Genomic DNA, 27,305 nt, shown 5'->3' with positions numbered 1-27,305 from the left:
AACCGCTGCTCCTCCGCATCGAGAGGAGTCAGATGAGGTGGCTCGGGCATCTAGTGAGAATGCCTCCTGGGGCATCTGGTGAGAATGCCTCCTGGACGCCTCCCCGGTGAGGTGTTCCGGGCCCGTCCCACTGGGAGGAGGCCCCGGGGAAGACCCAGGACACGTTGGAGAGACTATGTCTCTCGGCTGGCCTGGGAACGCCTCGGGGTCCCCCCAGAAGAGCTGGAGGAAGTGGCCGGGGACAGGGACGTCTGGGTCTCTTTGCTCAAGCTGCTGCCCCCGCGACCCGATCCCCGGACCAGCGGAAGATAATGGATGGATGGATGGATTAAACACAAGCAGCTGCGACAGGAAGCAGCAGCTTCTCTTTACTTTCCTCAAACGAGACGTTTTCTGGGAGAATTTGAGCAAAAATAAACATGATCATCGTGTAAAATCTGTCAGACGCCCCCTCCCCCAGCCGGGACTCCCTAAGGTGGATGGATGTGGACACCCCGGGCCACTGAACACTTCTTCCCGGATCACATCAAACCTGAGCGAGCCCCGAGGGCCCGGCTGCACGGAGGCCTAATGGAGACACCCGGGCAGGTGGAGGTGGCACCGATGGGGGGGTTTCTGAGGGTTTCTGAGGGGCTCGGTGGGACGGACGTCCCCTGAGACTCAGACTCAGAGTCTCAGCTGTAAACAAACAGCGGAGAAGCTTCTGGAAACCGACTCAGAGGTCAGCGAGGAGATGCCATCAGAGCGCTGCTCGTCATTCCGGCTGCTCCTCGCGGTCACGTCCAGTAAACACGGCTCTAAAAACAGGACTCGTGCTCGACCTCTGACCTCCAAACTCCAGCTTTTCTCCAGTAAAAACCACTCCGAAAGCAACAAGAACACAAAGTCCGGGCCTGGAAATCAATGTGAAGAAAAAGGTCTGAAGAAAAAGCAACAAATCTCTGCTCATTTCCACTCTTTGTGCTTCGGATAGTTTGATAAAAAACACCTGAAATGCTTCATTTTGTGAACTAAACCACCTCAAGCAGCGGCGGGACGGGTTAGCTTTAGCATTAGCAGTCGTAGCAAACAAACAAAGAAACAGATGAAAAATGTCAGAACCAACGGTGGGAAATGAAGACGCAGACGAGGCCTCATACTGAAAGCATGTTTACCTTACAAAGAGTGAGAAACAGCAGCTACATTATGTGTCTTCTGTGGCAACCAAAACAAACGCACATTTCAGCAGAAACTCAACATCTAACTTGAGGAAACATGTAGCGCTAAGTTTCCTAAACTCGTTTTTCCCCCCATGGATAGGTGAATGTTTGTTTTTTAGGTTACATATGGGTTACACATGTTTTAAACATTTCCTAAGTCTCTTTTATTCTTTATTAAAGTTCTTGAATTTACCTGGAATAGTTTTAATTTAAGCTATTTTGTAATTAATGAATTCATTTTAATTTATTTTATCAATTGGATGAACTCTAATTTGCCTAAAGATGATTATTTAGTATTTTTGTCTGTCTGATTGAATGCTTGTGTTAACAAATAAATCAGACGTTACTCAACAGTTACTCAGTACTCGAGTAGTTTTTTCACCGAGCACTTTTTTACTCTTATTCAAGTAATAATTTGGATGAATACTTTTTACTTTTACTTGAGTCATATTATTCTGAAGTAACAGTACTTTTACTTGAGTACAATTTTTGGCTGCCCTACTCACCTCTGATGGTGGACAGAAGCAGCAGCTGGAAGTATAATGAGGCATAAAATGGGAAAACTCAAATCTGAAGGATAAAAACTTAAGTTTGTGGCTCAGGGGTCAGGTGGACGCCGACCAATCAGAAGGTCGGTGGTTTGGCCCTAACTATTCAACATCATCAGAACGTTTTCTGTCGGTCCTCAGAAGGGATGGAAGCCCGGCTGTGAGTGCGTTGGTGAATAATTCAGTCCGAACACCAACATCCATATTTTACACGTCACCGCCAACCACAGACGCACAAACCTCGGCCTGAAACACCGACTCTGTGCTCGGGAGTCACCTCCAACATGTTAAAGCTCCGTTTGGATGTTTCTGCAGCAGAAGGTCAAACAGGAACCATCCTGTGGGCTCAAAGGGATCAGAGACGGGGAAAAGAGGTCCAGAAGTTGGTGTTTCTGTCCCTCCGTCACACAGAAAACTAAAAACATGAGCAGGATGAGTTGTGTTTGAGTCGTTTCTGAAGAAATAAACGCCGTCAGGAGGAGAAATGAAACATCTGGGGGTCCTCTGTGAGTTTCTGCACCGCTGTCCACGAGATAATCACCAATTCCTGTTTCTCTGCTATTAAAAGCCTGATTCCATAAAAAAATAATAATAAAATTAAATAAAAATAATAAATAAATACATAAAATAAAATAAATAAAAATGAATAAATATTTAAAAAAAGTCTGATTCCAGACAGCAGAGATGAAAAATATTCACACGTTTGATCCACAGACAGTAAATCCTACATTTCCCATAATGCACCAGGGTTTATCAGCATTTCTTCAGTCCACCTGATGAAGACCATGAGGCCCTAAACGCCCTGAAATGTGTCTGAAACTGGAAAAACTGCTGCGAGATAAAACTCACAATCAATGTGATCGGATCAATGAGACCCACATTACCCATGATGCATTGCACTGCATGTTCTCCGTCCGCGTCGGTGCCACGAAGCATCATTAGCACGCCGTCGGCCCGTCAGTTTCCTTCAATAAGAGACATAAAACCTGAAATCCACCCCGATCCTCGCCCCATGCTGCCCAGAAACCCCCGCAGCTGCCCCCAGGCCTTCCTGCCCCCCAGGCCTTCCTGCCCCCCAGGACTCCTCCTCCTCACCCTCCATCTCTCCTGCTTTTATTGTAAATCTATACTCTTAATCTGGCCGGCTCCGATGGACCGCGCTCAGCCGATCGATTCCCTACAATTGCTGGGAAGGGTCCACAGGGGCAGATAACCCACCTGCCCCCCGTGGAGACTACGCTCACACCCCCACATTTACTGATTTTTACCTGCAAAGTACACGAAAAGCACGAGAAGCTCTGCTTACAGTATAACCAGAACTACTCCTCCTTCTTCTTCTCCTTCTCCTCCTCTTCCATTTCTCTGTTAGTATATTCACTCTGAGACTCTTTGCTGTGACTCAAACTGGGCATAAAGACTCAAACTGGGTGTAAAGACTCAAACTGGGCATAAAGACTCAAACTGGGTGTAAAGACTCAAACTGGGCATAAAGACTCAAACTGGGTGTAAAGACTCAAACTGGGCATAAAGACTCAAACTGGGCATAAAGACTCAAACTGGGTGTAAAGACTCAAACTGGGCGTAAAGACTCAAACTGGGTGTAAAGACTCAAACTGGGCATAAAGACTCAAACTGGGCATAAAGACTCAAACTGGGTGTAAAGACTCAAACTGGGCATAAAGACTCAAACTGGGCATAAAGACTCAAACTGGGCGTAAAGACTCAAACTGTGTGTAAAGACTCAAACTGGGTGTAAAGACTCAAACTGGGTGTAAAGACTCAAACTGGGCGTAAAGACTCAAACTGTGTGTAAAGACTCAAACTGGGCGTAAAGACTCAAACTGGGTGTAAAGACTCAAACTGGGTGTAAAGACTCAAACTGTGTGTAAAGACTCAAACTGGGTGTAAAGACTCAAACTGGGCATAAAGACTCAAACTGGGCGTTAAGACTCAAACTGGGCATAAAGACTCAAACTGGGTGTAAAGACTCAAACTGGGCATAAAGACTCAAACTGTGTGTAAAGACTCAAACTGGACATAAAGACTCAAACTGTGTGTAAAGACTCAAACTGGACATAAAGACTCAAACTGGGCGTAAAGACTCAAACTGTGTGTAAAGACTCAAACTGGACATAAAGACTCAAACTGGGCGTAAAGACTTTAACTGGGCATAAAGACTCAAACTGGGCGTAAAGACTCAAACTGGGCATAAAGACTCAAACTGTGTGTAAAGACTCAAACTGGACATAAAGACTCAAACTGGGCGTTAAGACTCAAACTGGGCGTAAAGACTCAAACTGGACATAAAGACTCAAACTGGGCGTTAAGACTCAAACTGGGCGTAAAGACTCAAACTGGGCGTAAAGACTCAAACTGGACATAAAGACTCAAACTGGGCGTTAAGACTCAAACTGGGCGTAAAGACTCAAACTGTACGTAAAGACTCAAACTGGGCGTTAAGACTCAAACTGGGCGTAAAGACTCAAACTGGGCGTAAAGACTCAAACTGGACATAAAGACTCAAACTGGACATAAAGACTCAAACTGGGCGTTAAGACTCAAACTGGGCGTAAAGACTCAAACTGTGTGTAAAGACTCAAACTGGGCGTTAAGACTCAAACTGGGCGTAAAGACTCAAACTGTGTGTAAAGACTCAAACTGGGCGTTAAGACTCAAACTGGGCGTAAAGACTCAAACTGGGCGTAAAGACTCAAACTGGACATAAAGACTCAAACTGGGCGTTAAGACTCAAACTGGGCATAAAGACTCAAACTGTACGTAAAGACTCAAACTGGGCGTTAAGACTCAAACTGGGCGTAAAGACTCAAACTGGGTGTAAAGACTCAAACTGGACATAAAGACTCAAACTGGGCGTAAAGACTCAAACTGGGTTTAAGTGTTTTGGTTAAAAATCGGGGGTTTTGGGGCCCTTATTTAAAGTATCGTAAAAAAACCGGGCACATTTTATGCAATTTCAAGCCTTTATTTTATTATTATTATTCGCATTGGGTGAATTATGACCCTCTCCACCTTCCATACCTGTGGGAGGGGTCTCTCGCACTGAAGTCGGCTGACTAACACTTCACCCCCTTCAGGTGAAGTGTTAGATGGATTCAAGCGAGATGTTGAATGACAGACGAAGGAAGACCTTGAACATCGCTGTCATGATGTAGCGAGCTGTTAGCTGTTAGCTGTGAGCTATTAGCTGTGAGCTGTTAGCTGTTGGCTGTGAGCTGTGAGCTGTTAGCTGTTGGCTGTGAGCTGTGAGCTGTTAGCTGTTAGCTGTGAGCTGTGAGCTGTTAGCTGTTAGCTGTGAGCTGTGAGCTGTTAGCTGTTGGCTGTGAGCTGTTAGCTGTTAGCTGTTAGCTGTGAGCTGTTAGCTGTTAGCTGTTAGCTGTTAGCTGTTCGCTATTAGCTGTTCGCTGTTAGCTGTTCGCTGTTAGCTGTTTGCTGTTTGCTGTTTGCTGTTAGCTGTTAGCTGTGAGCTGTTAGCTGTTAGCTGTTAGCTGTTAGCTGTTAGCTGCGTCTCTGTAGGAAACCATGGTCAGGTCACAGATTCTGAGCATGTATAGTGAAACTTCACCATTTTCCCCTCTGAACCAGAGCAGAAACGAGCATTTTTGACTTCTGCTCATCAGTAATCGCAGCAGACTCAGAGGCTGGATTATTAAAGCATTTTTCAGTCCATAAATATGGTTTAAAACTACATCTCCCATCAGCCCAGACTCTGAGGAGGACGAACACGTCGGAGGTGTTCTGTCGTCCTGAACCAGAATCAGCAGAAGTGAGGAGCTTTTCTTTCAGCCGGATTCTGGCTTCTGGAGAGTTAATCATCCTTTGCACAAAGAAACTCCTGCACAGCATCTTCGTCCCGCAGTTACAATGCTTTATCGTCTCGTGGGAGCTGAAATGCCAGCGAGGCCGCAGGAGGAGAGGAGGGTTTGATTTAAGGAGGCGATTCAGGAGGAAACAACAGGACTGTAGATAAAGTTCACTGGTGGCTGCTTTTGTTGCTTTTCATTCTTTTATGGTCGGCCAGAATAAAGATTCTCAAGGTTGGGTTTCAGTTTATGTCAAAAACGCCAAACTTTATCGACGTGTGAGTGAAGGTGCACAAAGAACAGCGAGTGGACGATACTGTGAGGATCCTGTTGTGTTTCAGAGTCTGAGAAAGTCCTCCAACAAACATCCTCAGATGTTTCCTCCAGTTTATCAAGATTTAGTTTAACTGAAAGCTCTAATAAAGTGGGAAAACTGTCGTCCAGTTTCAGTCAGCTAATTCCGTCGGGGAATCCGTCCTTACTTCTGTTTTTGGAGCATCCAATAAGTTAAAGGTTTCTGGAACCAATTATTATTTTTCCTTTGCGGATGTGACCGGAGTTCATCAGAAATTCATGTTCCATCCTCTGTAAGCTGGACGACATGCATCTAATTCTTAAAAACTGCGCAGATTTACAGCTGAAGGACTTTGGTCGAGCATAAATCATGGATGGATTGCTTCAGCCCGGCTCTACACGACAATAACGGGTTACAGATGCTTTTAACTCACCAACTGCTCCAAAACAGGTGATTACCCAGCTGAAAACCACCATAAAAAAACCCACTATTTTTAAATACAGTCCAAAACAAGTCTAAAACCTGTGTTTAATCAATAGAAATCAATCCCAAAATCATACCAAAGCAGTATAAGTTCATACGAAAACCAATGTTAGTCTAAATCCAGTCTCAGTGTAAAGCAATCAAAGAAAAACAAAGACCAAAACAAGTCTTAAGCCACTCATATTGTCAAATTGGATCTAAAAGAGAATAAAAAAGTCAAAACCCCAGTATGAAACCAGTGTGAATCAAGTCCTAACCTCAATATAAATTCACTCCGAGTGTGGATTCAGAATGCAAAACAGGACAAAATGTGAATCCTCTCCAAATCCAGACTGAATACAGCATAAACCCAATATAAATACACCCGATATATTACAATATCTTATAAGAACAAGCCGAAAGCAGTCCAAAAACCAGTTGAACTCAAATATAAACTCAAATTTGAATCTGAATTGATCTAAAACCAGTTTCCAAACACTGAAAATAATAAATTTTCTACTTTAAACCAACAAAAAAAATGACAGATTCATGTTTTTGTGGGACTTTATGTCCAAACTTTTCTGATGAAGATGCTGTTTCCCTCCCCGTTATTTATCTGTTAAAACTTATGATTCCCCCCCCCCCCCCCCCCCCGCCTTCCATCGTCTTTTGTTCTGGACGACCGTGAAGCTGCTGCTGTGCGGAGGTCAAAGGTCGCCCTCCATCACCCTAAACTCCCCCCTCCACAGACGCCATCAAAGCTGCAAATGGCGTCGGAGGAACAAGTGTTGATGGGGGGGGCCGTGGCCTCCATGTAAGGCTCCGCCATTAAGGCGTGAGGCGATGGTCAGGCGGCGGCGGCGGCGAGGAGGAGGCGCGCTCCGGGTAATTAGAGCCCGGCCTTCTCCTGCATTCTGACACTCTGCGGCAATTTATTGCCCCACTCGGGCAACTTGGCCACCCATCTAATTGCAATATTAGCGCGTAATGGCGGCGGTGTTGCGGCGATCCGTCAGCGCGGCGTTCTGCTGCCTCGGCAGGATTTCGGCCATTAACCGGCAAACGGAGGAAACAAAGCGACCTCTGAGAGGAGCATCAGGAGACATTTATATTCAGACGCACACGGGCTGTCAGCGGCGCCCCAGCTGATGCCCCGAGCTCCGGCTTCAGACGGGAACGCCACAACTTTCAGGGGCAGTTCAGAGGATTCACACCAGAGAGCAAAACCAAGGGAAGGGACACTTTTACCACAACATACTAAAGTCCTTTTCTACAGATAAAACATCCCACTCACTGGAACATAACACATGCACTCAGTGCACTCTCATGCACCGGGGCAGTACCCTCAGAGGGTAGAGTTTTGTACCCTACAGAGACCAAGCTTGTACCTCTGGTGGCAATTTCGTACCCTTATACTGAAGTAGCCTAACACAGACTGTCTATTGTACCCCAGCATGTAGAAAAAAGGTACATATATGTACCTTTTGGACCCTCAAAAGGTACATATATGTACCTTTTACCACTTGTTATTTGAAAAAAATGTATTGTTACTGTTACCATGTTGTTATAAGCTTCTATGCGAGTGCGAACCACCAATTAGAGCTTGAGGAGCCGCGTAATGAGTTATCTCTGATTTACACGGTCGAACGACGAGGAGCTGCAGCGCACCGATATTTAACATCTCAGAGCAGCTGAAAACATTTCAGCAGCCAGGAGCTCAGAGGCTGCAGCAGCTCGACGACAGACGGAGGAAACGAAACCTCGCACCATCACAGGTGACGCAGGTGTGAAAGGAATAAAAAAGGATGAGAGACATTACGAATCCAAAAGATTTGTTTCTGCAGCAGGAAGAGGAATGTTTGATTTACTCGAGCGAGACGTGAGATCTCAGCGTTAAACTGCTTTACTGTAGCGGCTCAGACGCATCATTTGCATGATGGGTCACTAAAAGCAGCTCCAGTGTGTGTTCGAGGAGGTCACGGCAATAAATCTCTGCATTTCTTAACAGGCGCTAAAATGCAGAGAAACAAGCAGAGCTGCAGTAAATCACCGGCAGAGGACTGACAGTGTGTCTGCACATATATGTGTGTGTCCATTAATATGCCCACAAAAAACAGTGTCTGTGTGTATTCCCTGGGTTGGTGGACTAGTATCAACGTCCTGCCGTGTCCTAATTAAAGCGGTCGGGGCTGCAGAGACACAACGAGCGACCAATGACCACAAAACAGGAAGTGATTTTCCAGCAGTTTGCACAGAACCCACTGAAGTTAGCGGGAACACACACTGATGTTAGCGGGAACACACACTGATGTTAGCTGGAACACACACTGATGTTAGCTGGAACACACACTGAAGTTAGCTGGAACAAACGCTGATGTTAGCTGGAACACACACTGATGTTAGCTGGAACACACACTGATGTTAGCGGGAACACACACTGAAGTTAGCTGGAACAAACGCTGATGTTAGCTAGAACACACACTGATGTTAGCAGGAACAAACACTGATGTTAGCGGGAACACACACTGAAGTTAGCTGGAACAAACGCTGATGTTAGCTGGAACACACACTGAAGTTAGCTGGAACACACACTGAAGTTAGCGGGAACACACACTGAAGTTAGCTGGAACAAACGCTGATGTTAGCTAGAACACACACTGATGTTAGCAGGAACAAACACTGATGTTAGCTGGAACACACACTGAAGTTAGCGGGAACACACACTGAAGTTAGCTGGAACAAACACTAAAGTTAGCTAGAACACACACTGATGTTAGCTGGAACACACACTGATGTTAGCTAGAACACACACTGAAGTTAGCTAGAACACACACTGATGTTAGCAGGAACAAACACTGATGTTAGCTAGAACACACACTGATGTTAGCAGGAACAAACACTGAAGTTAGCGGGAACACACACTGATGTTAGCAGGAACACACACTGAAGTTAGCGGGAACAAATACTGATGTTAGCTGGAACACACACTGATGTTAGCTAGAACACACACTGAAGTTAGCTGGAACACACACTGAAGTTAGCGGGAACACACACTGAAGTTAGCGGGAACACACACTGAAGTTAGCGGGAACACACACTGATGTTAGCGGGAACACACACTGATGTTAGCTGGAACACACACTGAAGTTAGCTGGAACAAACACTGATGTTAGCGGGAACACACACTGAAGTTAGCGGGAACAAACACTGATGTTAGCGGGAACACACACTGATGTTAGCGGGAACAAACACTGAAGTTAGCTAGAACACACACTGATGTTAGCTAGAACACACACTGATGTTAGCGGGAACAAACACTGATGTTAGCTAGAACACACACTGAAGTTAGCTAGAACACACACTGATGTTAGCTGGAACACACACTGATGTTAGCTGGAACACACACTGATGTTAGCTGGAACACACACTGATGTTAGCTGGAACACACACTGATGTTAGCTGGAACACACACTGATGTTAGCTAGAACACACATTGAAGTTAGCTGGAACACACACTGATGTTAGCTAGAACACACACTGAAGTTAGCTGGAACACACACTGATGTTAGCAGGAACACACACTGAAGTTAGCTGGAACAAACACTGATGTTAGCTGGAACACACACTGATGTTAGCTAGAACAAACACTGATGTTAGCTGGAACAAACACTGATGTTAGCAGGAACACACACTGATGTTAGCAGGAACACACACTGATGTTAGCAGGAACACACACTGATGTTAGCTGGAACACACACTGATGTTAGCAGGAACACACACTGATGTTAGCTGGAACAAACACTGATGTTAGCGGGAACAAACACTGAAGTTAGCGGGAACAAACACTGATGTTAGCGGGAACAAACACTGAAGTTAGCTAGAACACACACTGATGTTAGCGGGAACACACACTGAAGTTAGCGGGAACAAACACTGATGTTAGCGGGAACAAACACTGATGTTAGCTAGAACACACACTGATGTTAGCTGGAACACACACTGATGTTAGCTGGAACACACACTGATGTTAGCTGGAACACACACTGATGTTAGCTGAACACACAGAAGTTAGCTGGAACACACACTGATGTTAGCTGGAACACACACTGAAGTTAGCTGGAACACACACTGAAGTTAGCGGGAACACACACTGATGTTAGCGGGAACACACACTGAAGTTAGCGGGAACAAACACTGATGTTAGCGGGAACAAACACTGATGTTAGCTAGAACACACACTGATGTTAGCTGGAACACACACTGATGTTAGCTGGAACACACACTGATGTTAGCTGGAACACACACTGATGTTAGCTGGAACACACACTGATGTTAGCTGGAACACACACTGATGTTAGCTGGAACACACACTGAAGTTAGCTGGAACACACACTGAAGTTAGCTGGAACACACATTGAAGTTAGCTGGAACACACACTGAAGTTAGCTGGAACACACATTGAAGTTAGCTGGAACACACACTGAAGTTAGCGGGAACAAACACTGATGTTAGCTGGAACACACACTGATGTTAGCTGGAACAAACACTGATGTTAGCTGAAACACACACTGAAGTTAGCTGGAACACACACTGATGTTAGCTAGAACACACACTGATGTTAGCTGGAACACACACTGATGTTAGCTGGAACACACACTGATGTTAGCAGGAACACACACTGATGTTAGCTAGAACAAACACTGATGTTAGCTGGAACACACACTGATGTTAGCTGGAACACACACTGATGTTAGCTGGAACACACACTGATGTTAGCGGGAACACACACTGAAGTTAGCTGGAACACACACTGATGTTAGCTAGAACACACACTGATGTTAGCGGGAACACACACTGATGTTAGCTGGAACACACACTGAAGTTAGCTGGAACACACACTGATGTTAGCTAGAACACACACTGATGTTAGCTGGAACACACACTGATGTTAGCAGGAACACACACTGATGTTAGCTAGAACAAACACTGATGTTAGCTGGAACACACACTGATGTTAGCTGGAACACACACTGATGTTAGCTGGAACACACACTGATGTTAGCGGGAACACACACTGAAGTTAGCTGGAACACACACTGATGTTAGCTAGAACACACACTGATGTTAGCTGGAACACACACTGATGTTAGGTGGAACACACACTGATGTTAGCTGGAACACACACTGATGTTAGCTGGAACACACACTGATGTTAGCTGGAACACACACTGAAGTTAGCTGGAACACACACTGAAGTTAGCTGGAACACACACTGAAGTTAGCTGGAACACACACTGAAGTTAGCGGGAACACACACTGATGTTAGCGGGAACACACACTGAAGTTAGCGGGAACAAACACTGATGTTAGCTGGAACACACACTGATGTTAGCTGGAACAAACACTGATGTTAGCTGGAACACACACTGAAGTTAGCTGGAACACACACTGATGTTAGCTGGAACAAACACTGATGTTAGCTGGAACACACACTGAAGTTAGCTGGAACACACACTGATGTTAGCTAGAACACACACTGATGTTAGCGGGAACACACACTGAAGTTAGCTGGAACACACACTGATGTTAGCTGGAACACACACTGATGTTAAATACAGTCCAAAACAAGTCTAAAACTTGTGTTTAATCAATAGAAATCAATCCAAAAATCATACCAAAGCAGTATAAATTTATACAAAAACCAATCTTCGTCTAAATCCAGTTTCAGCGTGAAGCAATCAAAGCAAAACAAAGACCAAAACAAGTCTTAAGCCATTCATATTGTCAAATTGGATCTAAAAGAGAATAAACAAGTCAAAACCCAGTATGAAACCAGTGTGAATCAAGTCCTAACCTCAATATAAATTCACTCCTAGTGTGGATTTAGAATGCAAAACAGGACAAAATGTGAACCCTCTCCAAATCCAGACTGAATACAATATAAACCCAATATAAATACACCCGATATATTACAAAATCTTATAAGAACAAGCCGAAAGCAGTCCAAAAACCAGTTCAATGTGAGTCCCAACCCAGTCGAACTCAAATATAAACTCAAATTGGAAGTCTGGGGCTCGACATATAAAACAACAATAGTTCTCCAACAGAAACAAGCCATACTGATTATTAATAAGGTTGATTACTGTGTGCACCCCCCCCCCCTCCCCACACACACACTGTTCATGAAGTTCAATGATCTGGTATATTATTACAAGATAATGCAAATAATGTATCGAGCTAAATCAAAGTTACTCCCAGTGAGCGTACAAAGGTTTTTCTCAAGAAACAAAGTATAATTTAACAAACCAAAGGCCAAAAAAGAAATGAAAAGGAGATACATATCTGTTGTTGGGCTTTCATTATGGAATGATGCTAATGTTACATATAACATTATATAGCTAATGTTTATTCTCTATTTTTATTCTATTTCTATTCTAATTCTATTGTATTTATTCTATTTGCTTGTTAAATGTACGCTGCTGCTGAAAACAATAATTTCCCAAATAGGGATGAATAAAGTACTTATCTATCTATCTAATATAAATGTAAGAAACTGTAGAACATTTTTGGTTTTCAAAAGGATGCTTTCTAAAGCAATTTTTTGAGGGCTACAAGTATTTATAATTTGTGAAGGATTTTGTGTTTATTTATGATTTTTGCTTCATTTTTCTTCAATTTTTTTTACTTTATTGGATGCAATTCTGTTTTTTGTCTTTTCTCTTTTTACTGTAGTATTTGTAAAAATATATGTTGATGGGCTTCAACAGGACAGGCTTAAATATAAGCATTACGCTTCAGCCTTTTCAGTCACTTAAAAAAATGCTGTGATTGTACTGAACACATTTGTTGTTTACTGTGTAAACAAACAAACAAACAAACAAAAATTTTAATCTGAATTGGTCTAAAACCAGTTTTTCTACTTTAAACCAATAAAAAAAATGACAGATTCATGTTTTTTGTGGGACTTTATGTCCAAACTTTTCTGATGATGCCCTTTGTGAGACCTTTTTTTTGTAATTCTGGCTCTACCCACAATGCCTTGCGTCACGTATGGAGTCCATCTCATGTGTGACAGAACACACAGAAAGGTGACACAGACGCTAAAAACACCCATCAAACGCACACGTCAGCGCACACACACCCAGCCCGAGGTGAGAAGATGTGTGTGAACACCGTGCACACCGTGCACACCGTGCAAATGCATGTGCGCTCGGTATGAAGGCGTGCACGGTGTGTGTGTTCTGGCTGCGATCCAAGGCCGCTCTAACGAGCCAACATGGACTCGGTTCCGACCCCCGCCGACCTCCTCTGAGGTCACCGACTCCCACGGCTGCGAGCCGACCAATCGCAGGCGGGCGTCGTGACGGACAGCCCGCCGACTCCAAGGGCGGCGCGGGCGGAGGGATTAGACGGCGAGGACGAATGCCGCGTTAATAAAGGATTGTGATGCCGCTGCTCGGCGGCGCCTGATTGGACGTGAGGTTAATATTCACGCCGAGGGACGGCTGCAGGGTCGGAACGTGGCGTTTTAATGCGCTGCCGGTTTTAAAATGAAGGAAGCAGAAAGTCAGCAGATTCAGCAACAATAACGAGCTTCTCTGAACCAACAAATAACAGAAGAAGAAGAAGAACGGCGGCGTGACAGCAGAGCTCAGACAGAGTCCAAGTTCAGATGTTTCAGAAGCTGCAGCCCGAGAGCAAAGAAGAAGAACCAGATAAGAGGAAGAACCAGAGAAGAAGAACCACAGAAGAGGAAGAACCACAGAAGAAGAACCAGAGAAGAAGAACCAGAGAAGAAGAACCACAGAAACTGCAGGTCAACACGAGCTGCAGCCCGAGAACAAAGAAGAGGAAGAACCAGAGCTTTCTGGAAACCACAAACACCAGAAGGTTGAACACCATCGTATCGGCTCGCGGTGTCGATAAACCATTCGCACATTCGTCTGAGAAAGCAGCAAAACACCAGAAGCATAAAGAACCATAAAGAACCAAATGAACCATAAAGAACCATAAATAACTAAAAGAACTAAAAGAACCATAAAGAACCAAAAGAACCATAAAGAACCATAAAGAACCGTAAAGAACCATAAAGAACCATAAAGAACCATAAAAAACCATAAAAAACCATAAAGAACCGTAAAGAAACATAAAGAACCATAAAGAACTAAAAGAACTAAAAGAACCATAAAGAACCAAAAGAACCATAAAGAAACATAAAGAACCATAAAGAACCATAAAGAACCGTAAAGAACCAAAAGAACCATAAAGAACCGTAAAGAACCATAAAAAACCATAAAGAACCGTAAAGAACCATAAAGAACCATAAAGAACCAAAAGAACCATAAAGAACAATAAAGAACTAAAAGAACCATAAAGAAACATAAAGAACCAAAATAACCATAAAGAACCATAAAGAACCAAAAGAACCATAAAGAACTAAAAGAACCATAAAGAACCATAAAGAACTAAAAGAACCATAAAGAAACATAAAGAACCAAAAGAACTAAAAGAACCATAAAGAACCAAAAGAACCATAAAGAACCATAAAGAACCATAAAGAACTAAAAGAACCATAAAGAACCATAAAGAACTAAAAGAACCATAAAGAACCATAAAGAACCAAAAGAAACATAAAGAACCCATAAAGAACCATAAAGAAACATAAAGAACCAAAAGAACCATAAAGAACCATAAAGAACCCGACTGATTCCAGCTGTTTCTCTGCAGCTGGATGAAGTTTTACATATTTTTGTTCCTCCAACATTCAACAGCCCAAATGTGTTCAGGTAACAGGATACGAAGCGTCGTCTGAAGCTGGAAGCAACCAGAACCATCAGCGACCCGCAGAGAGTGTGTGTGTGTGTGTGTGTTCTAGCTCTACCTGTTGAGTGAGGACCGAGTTTAGTTTTTAACCCACAGAGTGAGGACATTTTACAAAGTGAGGTCATTTTGGCCGGTCCTCACTTTTCCCTCTGGATGACCCCCTGAGGTTATATAGATGCTATCCTCTAATTTTCTCAGTAGGAACCTCAGAATGTCCTGAGTGTCAATTTTTCACCCCTAAAGTTTAACATGGATTAAAATCTTTTTCCGAATCTTTCGTGCTTATCAAAATCTGAAGCAGTGTGACACTGGCTGTGTTCGAAACCGCATACTTCTCCTACTACTCCTACTAACTTTAACTTTTTTAAGTTCCCGGATGCATACTAGATTCTCCTAAATGTTGGGTATGCATCATGAGGTTACTACTCGTACTCAAACTACCCAAGATGCAACGTAACGTGACGTCGCCGATCGTCATTTCCTGTCAAAACGGCAGTTTCAAGCTAGCTACAACGAGGGTAGGTTCACTTCCTGTTTTCAAAACAAAAGCACCAATTGTATGGTAATGGCTTTCCCTATGATAAAAGGCAACGGGTATTTTATTTTGTGAAAATAACCGGAAGTGCGTTAGCTCACTGCGGCTAGCTTTAGTAGCGCCGAATTCGTGGGAACAAAATTGTAAACAGCCGGTATTTTGTCAGGTTTTCAACACGTTGGGGATCTAAACGACTACTTTCTCACCTGAAAATGTTTCAAATGTTGCTAAAGTTTACAGAGTTTAGAAATTAAGAGAAATCAGCTTCAGGCCGGCTGATTTCGGCTCGGGCAGGAGCGAGATGCATTGTGGGTAAACGCTCTGCATACTGTCTGATCCATGAGTATGCAGTATGCAGTATGTAGTATGCAGTATGCAGTATGCAGTATGTAGTATGTAGTATGTAGTATGTAGTATGCAGTATGTAGTATGGAAGTATGTAGTATGCAGTATGTAGTATGGAAGTATGTAGTGTGCAGTATGTAGTATGGAAGTATGTAGTGTGCAGTATGTAGTATGGAAGTATGTAGTATGCAGTATGCAGTATGCAGTATGTAGTATGCAGTATGTAGTATGCAGTATGCAGTATGCAGTATGTAGTATGCAGTATGTAGTATGCAGTATGTAGTATGTAGTATGTAGTATGTAGTATGGAAGTATGTAGTATGCAGTATGTAGTATGGAAGTATGTAGTATGCAGTATGTAGTATGCAGTATGCAGTATGTAGTATGCAGTATGTAGTATGCAGTATGTAGTATGTAGTATGTAGTATGTAGTATGGAAGTATGTAGTATGCAGTATGCAGTATGCAGTATGTAGTATGCAGTATGTAGTATGCAGTATGCAGTATGCAGTATGTAGTATGCAGTATGTAGTATGCAGTATGTAGTATGTAGTATGTAGTATGTAGTATGTAGTATGGAAGTATGTAGTATGCAGTTTCGAACACAGCCACTTTGTTTGTGTGAACTAGAAATACTGGTCCTCACTTTGTGGGTGGTTTTACTCGGTCCTCACTCAGCATTACGTGCGAGAATGTGTGTGTGTGTGTGAAACAAACAGCTGAGTCAGCAGGTGAGCTCCTCACCTGTCGATGATGACGGGGTCTGATGGCGTCTCGTTGCGGTTTCCGCAGCTCTTCTTGTCGCAGCACCGACTGTGGAGGGACAATCGGAGCTGATTATTTATGTTATTTATTAATGCACCTTCTGGTTTTGTCGATTCTTCTCTAAGAACAGACGGAACCACATCGAGCTCGGCGCCGGGCCGTGAAACCGGTCAAAGTGCTGGTTCTGACGGGCCTAAAACCCGACCCGTTCATCCACCAGAACCGCTCAGAGAAATGTGGGCGGGGCCTATCACCAACCCCGGGAACACTTCCTGGTTCTAAGGAGTTTTACACCGTCTGCAGATACTCATCATTTTTTCTTCTTTACTCTGATTTAATTCATCAATTAATTCATCATAAATACAAATATTTCTGCCTTTTGCTGCTGGGAGACCTTTATATGTCAGAACTTCTTACTCGACTTCAGTTAACTGCCAACTGGACAAACTTCCCTTTGAGTTCAGTAACCACATAACGAGCCGAACATCCTTCCATCAGCACTGAGAGCGAACTGGTGCTGCAGCTATAAATCACAAACAGCATTTCATTTTATCTAAATTATGGTTGAGTTCCTTTAAATAATTTTAAAGCATAATGCTATAAATCCTCTTAATTGTTTTATATATATATATATTTTTCCCTTCTTCTTTGATTGCTTTTAATTGTGTGTTTTAATTTCTATTCTATTCTTTTTATTCTCTTTAAATTGCTTGTTTTTATGCTGCTTTATGCTGCTCTTTTAAATGTCTTTATGCAAAGCACACTGAGTTGCCCGTGGTATGAAATGCGCTGTATAAACAAAGATGCCTTGCCTAATCACTTTGTTTCTGTTTGAAAGGATAAAAAGAACCGGAAAGGAAACGTGAACGTGAAAAGGAACCGTTTCAGGTCTTTGGGGGAATTCTTTCTACAGTTTTCAGTTTTTTAAAATAACTTTACTTTTATTAAATCTTCTTAAACCATCTTATAAAAAAATAAAATGATATTTACAGTAAAAACAGAATTGATTTTCTCCATATATTACAGAATACAGACAGAGTGTGCGGCTGGGCGAGGTCCAAACCAAGGTCGCCAACGCTTGGACAACACACAGATGGAGGCGCCCCCGCCCCTCCCCCTCCCCCTCCCATCGCCCTGACAACCAGCCAGCCCACTGGATGTTTCCTCGCCAAAAAGCAGCCGTCCAGGTAGCCAGAGGGCGAACTGGCTGGCGAGCGTTGCAACCAACCGGCGGCTGACAGCAGCCCAAACGGAGTCTGGTCCAAAGTGTGTGAAGGCATCCGGAGGGAGCGCCGGGTTTGCACCTCAGCGCTGCGGGGCGGGTGGGGCCTAATGAGGCTTTTGGTGTGAAGGGTCAGCGTGGCATGTTGAACAGCAGCAGGCCGAAGCCAACACATTAATACCCATCAGACAGATGTTTACAGCACGAGGACGGAGTATCTGTTCAGACCAGAAGCCTTTTATTTAAAACTAGGGCCAAAGGTTTAATCTAATTAATCACATGATTTCCCTGATTAATCACGATTAATCTCATTTGTACGCAGAATCCAAAAATGAATCCAAAAGTAGCGTATAGCTTTTAGCATTTAGCTTTATTTTAAATGTGCTGCCATATGAATGAAAGTGCCATAACATTTGTTGTGCAAACACACTTTTAACATCAGCATCTTTCTGTAGTTTTTATGTAGAAGCCTCGCTCCACTGTCTGTTTCCTTGAATGACTTGCTGCTATCAGTTGTGTGTTTTGCCTTTAAGTGATATTTTAGACTGGAACTACTACGCTGAGAAGACAATTCAACTTGGCAGTGTTTACAGATGACTTTGGTTCTGTCGACTCCGCCGTCTGGAAGAACTTTAACATGAAAATGGCCGAGTAAAAGTTCCGTACCCTTCTCCATGTTTGGTGGATCCGCCGATTACTTTCTTTTCCTGTTCCACAGCAGACAGCAGCAGACTTTTACAGAATAAAAGCCTGTGAGCAACACACTTTTACAAAATAAAAGCCTGTGAGCAACAGACTTTTACAGAATAAAAGCCTGTGAGCAACAGACTTTTACAAAATAAAAGCCTGTGAGCAGCAGACTTTTACAAAATAAAAGCCTGTGAGCAACAGACTTTTACAAAATAAAAGCCTGTGAGCAACAGACTTTTACAAAATAAAAGCCTGTGAGCGACAGACTTTTACAAAATAAAAGCCTGTGAGCAACAGACTTTTACAGAATAAAAGCCTGTGAGCAACAGACTTTTACAAAATAAAAGCCTGTGAGCAACAGACTTTTACAAAATAAAAGCCTGTGAGCAACAGACTTTTACAAAATAAAAGCCTGTGAGCAACAGACTTTTACAAAACAAAAGCCTGTGAGCAACAGACTTTTACAATAATAAAATAATGAATAAAATAAAATAAATAAAATAAATAAATAAAAATCCTGCGTTAATGCGCGATAAAATATTTATCGGCGTTAAATAATTAACGAATTAAAGCGATAATAACGAGTTAACTCTCCCAGCCCTAATTTTCATATTACGACATATTATGTTACGGCCCTGTGCTGCATGTTGTTCCCCCTCTCTCTGCCCCCTGCTTCCTGTCTCTCTGAACTTTCCATTAAAGGCACAAAAGCCCTCAAAAAATAATAAAACAAACAAAAAAAAAGCGTTAATGCACAATAAAATAATTATCGGCGTTAAATAACTAACGAGTTAATGCGATAATAACGGGTTAACTCGCCCAGCCCTGTTTAAAACCCATAAGAACGGTTAGATTTCCTGCTTTCCTGTAACTGATTGACCCGTGTTCATCAGCATCAGGACGGGTAAAATTAAACCTGTAAAATTAAACAAACCTTTAATTTTACAAATTAAAGGTTTGTAAAAGTAATTTTACAGGTTTGCTGCCTCTAAGTGTGTGAAATATCAATATTAATGTTTTAATCCATTACAGAGGGAAATATAGCAGTCATTGTTGGCCACTGAAACATGGGAGGAAAGTAGTTTTAAGACCTTTAATGTTAATGACCTCGGGTTTTAAATCCAAAGCCGAATATTCACGGAGTTAAACTGAACATTTTGGAGTTTAAAAGCGGAGATGAAAACGCACGCATGAGGTCCAAGTTGTTTTCCTGGAGAATATTGATTCTAAATATATATGTATATTATTCCTGGGATTCTGAGGTGTTTTCACAGCCTGGAGCGGCGCCTGCAGGCACAACCTGAACCAATCAGAGGGCGGGAAACGTGAGGCGAGTTTAACCGTCTGAACAACAAAAACAAAAAGACAGAGAATGATGCGAATACTGTGAAGCAGCAGGTTTAAGGTTTAAAGGTTTAAGGTTTAAAGGTTTAAGGTTTAAAGGTTTAAGGTTTAAGGTTTAAAGGTTTAAGGTTTAAAGGTTTAAAGGTTTAAGGTTTAAAGGTTAAAGGTTAAAGGTTTAAGGTTTAAGGTTTAAAGGTTAAAGGTGTAAAGGTTTAAAGGTTAAAGGTTAAAGGTTTAAGGTTTAAGGTTTTAAGGTTTAAGGTTTAAGGTTTAAGGTTTAAAGGTGTAAAGGTTTAAAGGTGTAAAGGTTTAAAGGTTTAAAGGTTTAAGGTTTAAAGGTTTAAGGTTTAAAGGTGTAAAGGTGTAAAGGTTTAAAGGTGTAAAGGTTTAAAGGTTTAAAGGTTTAAAGGTGTAAAGGTTTAAAGGTGTAAAGGTTTAAAGGTTTAAGGTTTAAAGGTTTAAGGTTTAAAGGTTTAAAGGTTTAAGGTTTAAAGGTTTAAAGGTTTAAAGGTTTAAAGGTGTAAAGGTTTAAAGGTTTAAGGTTTAAAGGTTTAAGGTTTAAAGGTTTAAAGGTTTAAGGTTTAAAGGTTTAAAGGTTTAAAGGTTTAAAGGTTTAAGGTTTAAAGGTTTAAAGGTGTAAAGGTTTAAAGGTTTAAGGTTTAAAGGTTTAAGGTTTAAAGGTTTAAAGGTTTAAGGTTTAAAGGTTTAAAGGTTTAAAGGTTTAAAGGTTTAAGGTTTAAAGGTTTAAAGGTGTAAAGGTTTAAAGGTTTAAAGGTTTAAAGGTTTAAAGGTGTAAAGGTTTAAAGGTTTAAGGTTTAAAGGTTTAAGGTTTAAAGGTTTAAAGGTTTAAGGTTTAAAGGTTTAAAGGTTTAAAGGTTTAAAGGTTTAAGGTTTAAAGGTTTAAAGGTGTAAAGGTTTAAAGGTGTAAAGGTTAAAGGTTTAAAGGTGTAAAGGTTTAAAGGTTTAAAGGTTAAAGGTTTAAAGGTTTAAAGGTTTAAAGGTTTAAAGGTTAAAGGTTTAAAGGTTTAAAGGTTTAAAGGTTTAAGGTTTAAAGGTTTAAAGGTGTAAAGGTTTAAAGGTGTAAAGGTTTAAAGGTTTAAAGGTTAAAGGTTTAAAGGTGTAAAGGTTTAAAGGTTTAAAGGTTAAAGGTTTAAAGGTGTAAAGGTTTAAAGGTTTAAAGGTTAAAGGTTTAAAGGTTTAAAGGTTTAAAGGTTTAAAGGTGTAAAGGTTTAAAGGTTTAAAGGTTTAAAGGTTTAAGGTTTAAAGGTTTAAGGTTTAAAGGTTTAAAGGTTTAAGGTTTAAAGGTTTAAAGGTTTAAAGGTTTAAAGGTTTAAGGTTTAAAGGTTTAAAGGTTTAAAGGTGTAAAGGTTTAAAGGTTTAAAGGTTTAAAGGTGTAAAGGTTTAAAGGTTTAAGGTTTAAAGGTGTAAAGGTTTAAAGGTGTAAAGGTGTAAAAGTTTAAAGGTTTAAGGTTTAAAGGTTTAAAGGTTTAAAGGTGTAAAGGTTTAAAGGTTTAAAGGTTTAAAGGTTTAAAGGTTTAAAGGTGTAAAGGTTTAAAGGTTTAAAGGTTTAAAGGTGTAAAGGTTTAAAGGTTAAAGGTTTAAAGGTTTAAAGGTTTAAAGGTGTAAAGGTGTAAAGGTTTAAAGGTTTAAGGTTTAAAGGTTTAAAGGTTTAAAGGTTTAAGGTTTAAAGGTGTAAAGGTTTAAAGGTGTAAAGGTTTAAAGGTTTAAAGGTTTAAAGGTGTAAAGGTTTAAAGGTTTAAGGTTTAAGGTTTAAAGGTTTAAAGGTTTAAAGGTTTAAGGTTTAAGGTTTAAAGGTTTAAAGGTGTAAAGGTTTAAAGGTGTAAAGGTTTAAAGGTTTAAAGGTTTAAGGTTAAAGGTTTAAGGTTTAAAGGTTAAAGGTTTAAAGGTTAAAGGTTTAAAGGTTAAAGGTTTAAAGGTGTAAAGGTTTAAAGGTTAAAGGTTTAAAGGTTTAAGGTTTAAAGGTTAAAGGTGTAAAGGTGTAAAGGTTTAAAGGTGTAAAGGTTTAAAGGTTAAAGGTTTAAAGGTGTAAAGGTTTAAAGGTTAAAGGTTTAAAGGTTCAAGGTTTAAAGGTGTAAAGGTTTAAAGGTTAAAGGTTTAAAGGTTAAAGGTTTAAAGGTGTAAAGGTTTAAAGGTTAAAGGTTTAAAGGTTAAAGGTTTAAAGGTGTAAAGGTTTAAAGGTTAAAGGTTTAAAGGTTAAAGGTTTAAAGGTGTAAAGGTTTAAAGGTTAAAGGTTTAAAGGTTTAAGGTTTAAAGGTGTAAAGGTTTAAAGGTTAAAGGTTTAAAGGTGTAAAGGTTTAAAGGTTTAAAGGTTAAAGGTTTAAAGGTTTAAAGGTTTAAAGTTTTAAAGGTGTAAAGGTTTAAAGGTTTAAAGGTTTAAAGTTTTAAAGGTTTAAAGGTTTAAAGGTTTAAAGGTGTAAAGGTTTAAAGGTTTAAAGGTTTAAGGTTTAAGGTTTAAAGGTTTAAGGTTTAAAGGTTTAAAGGTGTAAAGGTTTAAAGGTGTAAAGGTTTAAAGGTTTAAAGGTTTAAAGGTTTAAAGGTTTAAAGGTGTAAAGGTTTAAAGGTGTAAAGGTTTAAAGGTTTAAAGGTTTAAAGGTTTAAAGGTTTAAGGTTTAAGGTTTAAAGGTTTAAAGGTTTAAAGGTTTAAAGGTTTAAGGTTTAAGGTTTAAAGGTTTAAAGGTTTAAAGGTGTAAAGGTTTAAAGGTTTAAAGGTTTAAAGGTTTAAGGTTTAAGGTTTAAAGGTTTAAAAGGTTTAAAGGTTTAAAGGTTTAAAGGTTTAAAGGTGTAAAGGTTTAAAGGTTTAAAGGTTTAAGGGTTTAAAGGTTTAAAGGTTTAAAGGTTTAAAGGTTTAAGGGTTTAAAGGTTTAAAGGTGTAAAGGTTTAAAGGTGTAAAGGTTTAAAGGTTTAAAGGTTTAAAGGTTTAAAGGTTTAAGGTTTAAGGTGTAAAGGTTTAAAGGTTTAAAGGTTTAAAGGTTTAAGGGTTTAAAGGTTTAAAGGTTTAAAGGTTTAAGGGTTTAAAGGTGTAAAGGTGTAAAGGTTTAAAGGTTTAAGGTTTAAGGTGTAAAGGTTTAAAGGTTTAAGGTTTAAGGTTTAAAGGTTTAAAGGTTTAAAGGTTTAAAGGTTTAAAGGTGTAAAGGTTTAAAGGTTTAAAGGTTTAAAGGTGCAGAATCAGAACAAAGTCCGAACCCGACCAGATAAAAGTCTCCAGGAGTCGCCGGTTTTATCCGTCAGCTTTAAAGATAACGGCGCCCTAACAGGAAACGAGCTCGGACCGTTAAAGCGCCGCGGCGACATTAAATCCTCAGAAATGATAAAAAGAACTTTAACCTGTTGTTAAAGCCGACGTTTAAACGGCCGCTCCTCCAGCCTCGGAGGAAACGTTCTCGTCTCGCAGCCTCCGACGGGACGGAGATGTTAAGATATTAAGATGTGAAGATATTTGTCAGAATGAATTTATAGGGTTTACAGACGGGGGGGGGGGGGTCCATCCATCATCAGCAATAACAACACAGGGTCTCATTTTCTGCCTATAATCCTCCGACAAGCTGCTCCCAACAATAAATCCACGCCGGCCGGGGTCATTAACATATCTTCCGGTAATTCTTAAAAATTAATCATGTTGCATATGACCCGTGACGTCCAATTACGCTGCTGCCTTTCGCCCCCCCGCCGTCCTGAATCAAATTGCCATTTGACAAACAAGCGTCAAATCGAGGCTGCGAATGCCAAACGAGACGCTTTATGAATCATTTATCACGCCGTTTGATCTCTAAGTGCAGGAAAAATCACAAACTAAGCGCCGTGTTTGTGCCTCCCGGCCTCCGGCGTGCGTGCGCACGTGCGCAACGTGTGCACGTGAGACTGTTGCCACAGAACTGCGCCACAATAATTTATTCCCCCGGCTACTTGGAACCATTAGTGAAAGTTCCAGGAGACCAATTAGCTTTGGAAACCCACTGGTGCCGCTGTGGTGACAGCCTCCTCCAAACTGCCAGAGAAGTGTCATAAACAAACCGGACCCCAGGAGCTCTGCCGGGGCCCCTCCGGGGACCCGGGGCCCCTTTCCAAAGACGAAAACAAACCTTGGCTGAGCGTCCACAATACGCCTTAATGACGTTTCCCCCCGGGCCGCGCACGGGCCGCGCACGGGCCGCGCACGGGCCGACACCGCGGCCGGCTAATGACCGAGCAGCGGCACGCACGAACCGAGGCCAGTGTGCATGTGTGTGCACGTGAGTTTGTTTTGGGCGTGAACATGTGTGCACGTGAGTTTGTTTTGGGCTATTTTGTGTGGAGCTGAAATAAAACAGGTTTAAAGGTTTAAAGGTTTAAAGGTTTAAAGGTTTAAAGGTGTAAAGGTTTAAAGGTGTAAAGGTGTAAAGGTGTAAAGGTTTAAAGGTTTAAAGGTGTAAAGGTTTAAAGGTTTAAAGGTTTAAAGGTGTAAAGGTTTAAAGGTGTAAAGGTGTAAAGGTTTAAAGGTTTAAAGGTGTAAAGGTTTAAAGGTTTAAAGGTGTAAAGGTTTAAAGGTGTAAAGGTGTAAAGGTTTAAAGGTTTAAAGGTTTAAAGGTTTAAAGGTTTAAAGGTTTAAAGGTTTAAAGGTGTAAAGGTGTAAAGGTGTAAAGGTTTAAAGGTTTAAAGGTGTAAAGGTTTAAAGGTTTAAAGGTTTAAAGGTGTAAAGGTTTAAAGGTGTAAAGGTGTAAAGGTTTAAAGGTTTAAAGGTGTAAAGGTTTAAAGGTTTAAAGGTGTAAAGGTTTAAAGGTGTAAAGGTGTAAAGGTTTAAAGGTTTAAAGGTGTAAAGGTTTAAAGGTGTAAAGGTTTAAAGGTGTAAAGGTTTAAAGGTTTAAAGGTGTAAAGGTTTAAAGGTTTAAAGGTTTAAAGGTGTAAAGGTTTAAAGGTGTAAAGGTTTAAAGGTGTAAAGGTTTAAAGGTTTAAAGGTTTAAAGGTGTAAAGGTGTAAAGGTTTAAAGGTTTAAAGGTTTAAAGGTTTAAAGGTGTAAAGGTTTAAAGGTTTAAAGGTTTAAAGGTTTAAAGGTGTAAAGGTGTAAAGGTTTAAAGGTTTAAAGGTGTAAAGGTTTAAAGGTTTAAAGGTGTAAAGGTGTAAAGGTTTAAAGGTTTAAAGGTGTAAAGGTTTAAAGGTTTAAAGGTGTAAAGGTGTAAAGGTTTAAAGGTGTAAAGGTTTAAAGGTTTAAAGGTGTAAAGGTTTAAAGGTGTAAAGGTGTAAAGGTTTAAAGGTTTAAAGGTGTAAAGGTGTAAAGGTTTAAAGGTTTAAAGGTGTAAAGGTTTAAAGGTGTAAAGGTTTAAAGGTTTAAAGGTGTAAAGGTTTAAAGGTTTAAAGGTGTAAAGGTTTAAAGGTTTAAAGGTTTAAAGGTTTAAAGGTGTAAAGGTGTAAAGGTTTAAAGGTGTAAAGGTTTAAAGGTTTAAAGGTGTAAAGGTGTAAAGGTGTAAAGGTTTAAAGGTTTAAAGGTGTAAAGGTTTAAAGGTTTAAAGGTGTAAAGGTTTAAAGGTGTAAAGGTTTAAAGGTGTAAAGGTTTAAAGGTTTAAAGGTGTAAAGGTTTAAAGGTTTAAAGGTGTAAAGGTGTAAAGGTTTAAAGGTTTAAAGGTGTAAAGGTTTAAAGGTGTAAAGGTTTAAAGGTGTAAAGGTTTAAAGGTGTAAAGGTTTAAAGGTTTAAAGGTGTAAAGGTGTAAAGGTTTAAAGGTGTAAAGGTGTAAAGGTGTAAAGGTTTAAAGGTTTAAAGGTGTAAAGGTTTAAAGGTTTAAAGGTTTAAAGGTGTAAAGGTTTAAAGGTGTAAAGGTGTAAAGGTTTAAAGGTTTAAAGGTGTAAAGGTGTAAAGGTTTAAAGGTTTAAAGGTGTAAAGGTTTAAAGGTGTAAAGGTGTAAAGGTTTAAAGGTTTAAAGGTTTAAAGGTTTAAAGGTTTAAAGGTTTAAAGGTGTAAAGGTGTAAAGGTGTAAAGGTTTAAAGGTTTAAAGGTGTAAAGGTTTAAAGGTTTAAAGGTTTAAAGGTGTAAAGGTTTAAAGGTGTAAAGGTGTAAAGGTTTAAAGGTTTAAAGGTGTAAAGGTTTAAAGGTTTAAAGGTGTAAAGGTTTAAAGGTGTAAAGGTGTAAAGGTTTAAAGGTTTAAAGGTGTAAAGGTTTAAAGGTGTAAAGGTTTAAAGGTGTAAAGGTTTAAAGGTTTAAAGGTGTAAAGGTTTAAAGGTTTAAAGGTTTAAAGGTGTAAAGGTTTAAAGGTGTAAAGGTTTAAAGGTGTAAAGGTTTAAAGGTTTAAAGGTTTAAAGGTGTAAAGGTGTAAAGGTTTAAAGGTTTAAAGGTTTAAAGGTTTAAAGGTGTAAAGGTTTAAAGGTTTAAAGGTTTAAAGGTTTAAAGGTGTAAAGGTGTAAAGGTTTAAAGGTTTAAAGGTGTAAAGGTTTAAAGGTTTAAAGGTGTAAAGGTGTAAAGGTGTAAAGGTTTAAAGGTGTAAAGGTTTAAAGGTTTAAAGGTGTAAAGGTGTAAAGGTTTAAAGGTGTAAAGGTTTAAAGGTTTAAAGGTGTAAAGGTTTAAAGGTTTAAAGGTGTAAAGGTTTAAAGGTTTAAAGGTGTAAAGGTGTAAAGGTTTAAAGGTTTAAAGGTGTAAAGGTTTAAAGGTTTAAAGGTGTAAAGGTGTAAAGGTTTAAAGGTTTAAAGGTGTAAAGGTGTAAAGGTTTAAAGGTTTAAAGGTGTAAAGGTTTAAAGGTGTAAAGGTTTAAAGGTTTAAAGGTGTAAAGGTTTAAAGGTTTAAAGGTGTAAAGGTTTAAAGGTTTAAAGGTTTAAAGGTTTAAAGGTGTAAAGGTGTAAAGGTTTAAAGGTTTAAAGGTGTAAAGGTTTAAAGGTTTAAAGGTGTAAAGGTTTAAAGGTGTAAAGGTTTAAAGGTGTAAAGGTTTAAAGGTTTAAAGGTGTAAAGGTTTAAAGGTTTAAAGGTGTAAAGGTTTAAAGGTTTAAAGGTTTAAAGGTGTAAAGGTTTAAAGGTGTAAAGGTTTAAAGGTGTAAAGGTTTAAAGGTTTAAAGGTTTAAAGGTGTAAAGGTGTAAAGGTTTAAAGGTTTAAAGGTTTAAAGGTTTAAAGGTGTAAAGGTTTAAAGGTTTAAAGGTTTAAAGGTTTAAAGGTGTAAAGGTGTAAAGGTTTAAAGGTTTAAAGGTGTAAAGGTTTAAAGGTTTAAAGGTGTAAAGGTGTAAAGGTTTAAAGGTTTAAAGGTGTAAAGGTTTAAAGGTTTAAAGGTGTAAAGGTGTAAAGG

General features: G+C 40.2%; 1 protein-coding gene across 2 annotated transcripts in view; it reads right to left on the bottom strand.

Moving 5' to 3' along the window:
* LOC142398062 (transcription factor COE3-like) overlaps positions 1–27,305 on the bottom strand; it is a 209,725-nt gene that overhangs the window by 128,792 nt on the left and 53,628 nt on the right. For both annotated transcript variants that reach the window (XM_075482026.1, XM_075482027.1), the window contains exon 6: positions 16,772–16,840. In XM_075482026.1, the coding sequence (XP_075338141.1) occupies positions 16,772–16,840 (69 nt within the window). The remainder of the gene's footprint in view (positions 1–16,771; positions 16,841–27,305) is intronic.

The sequence above is a fragment of the Odontesthes bonariensis genome, chromosome 13 (genome assembly GCF_027942865.1).
Source record: "Odontesthes bonariensis isolate fOdoBon6 chromosome 13, fOdoBon6.hap1, whole genome shotgun sequence".
Taxonomy (NCBI): domain Eukaryota; kingdom Metazoa; phylum Chordata; class Actinopteri; order Atheriniformes; family Atherinopsidae; genus Odontesthes; species Odontesthes bonariensis.
Note: the sequence above shows the minus strand (reverse complement) of the source record. Positions and strands in the feature narration are given on the sequence as shown.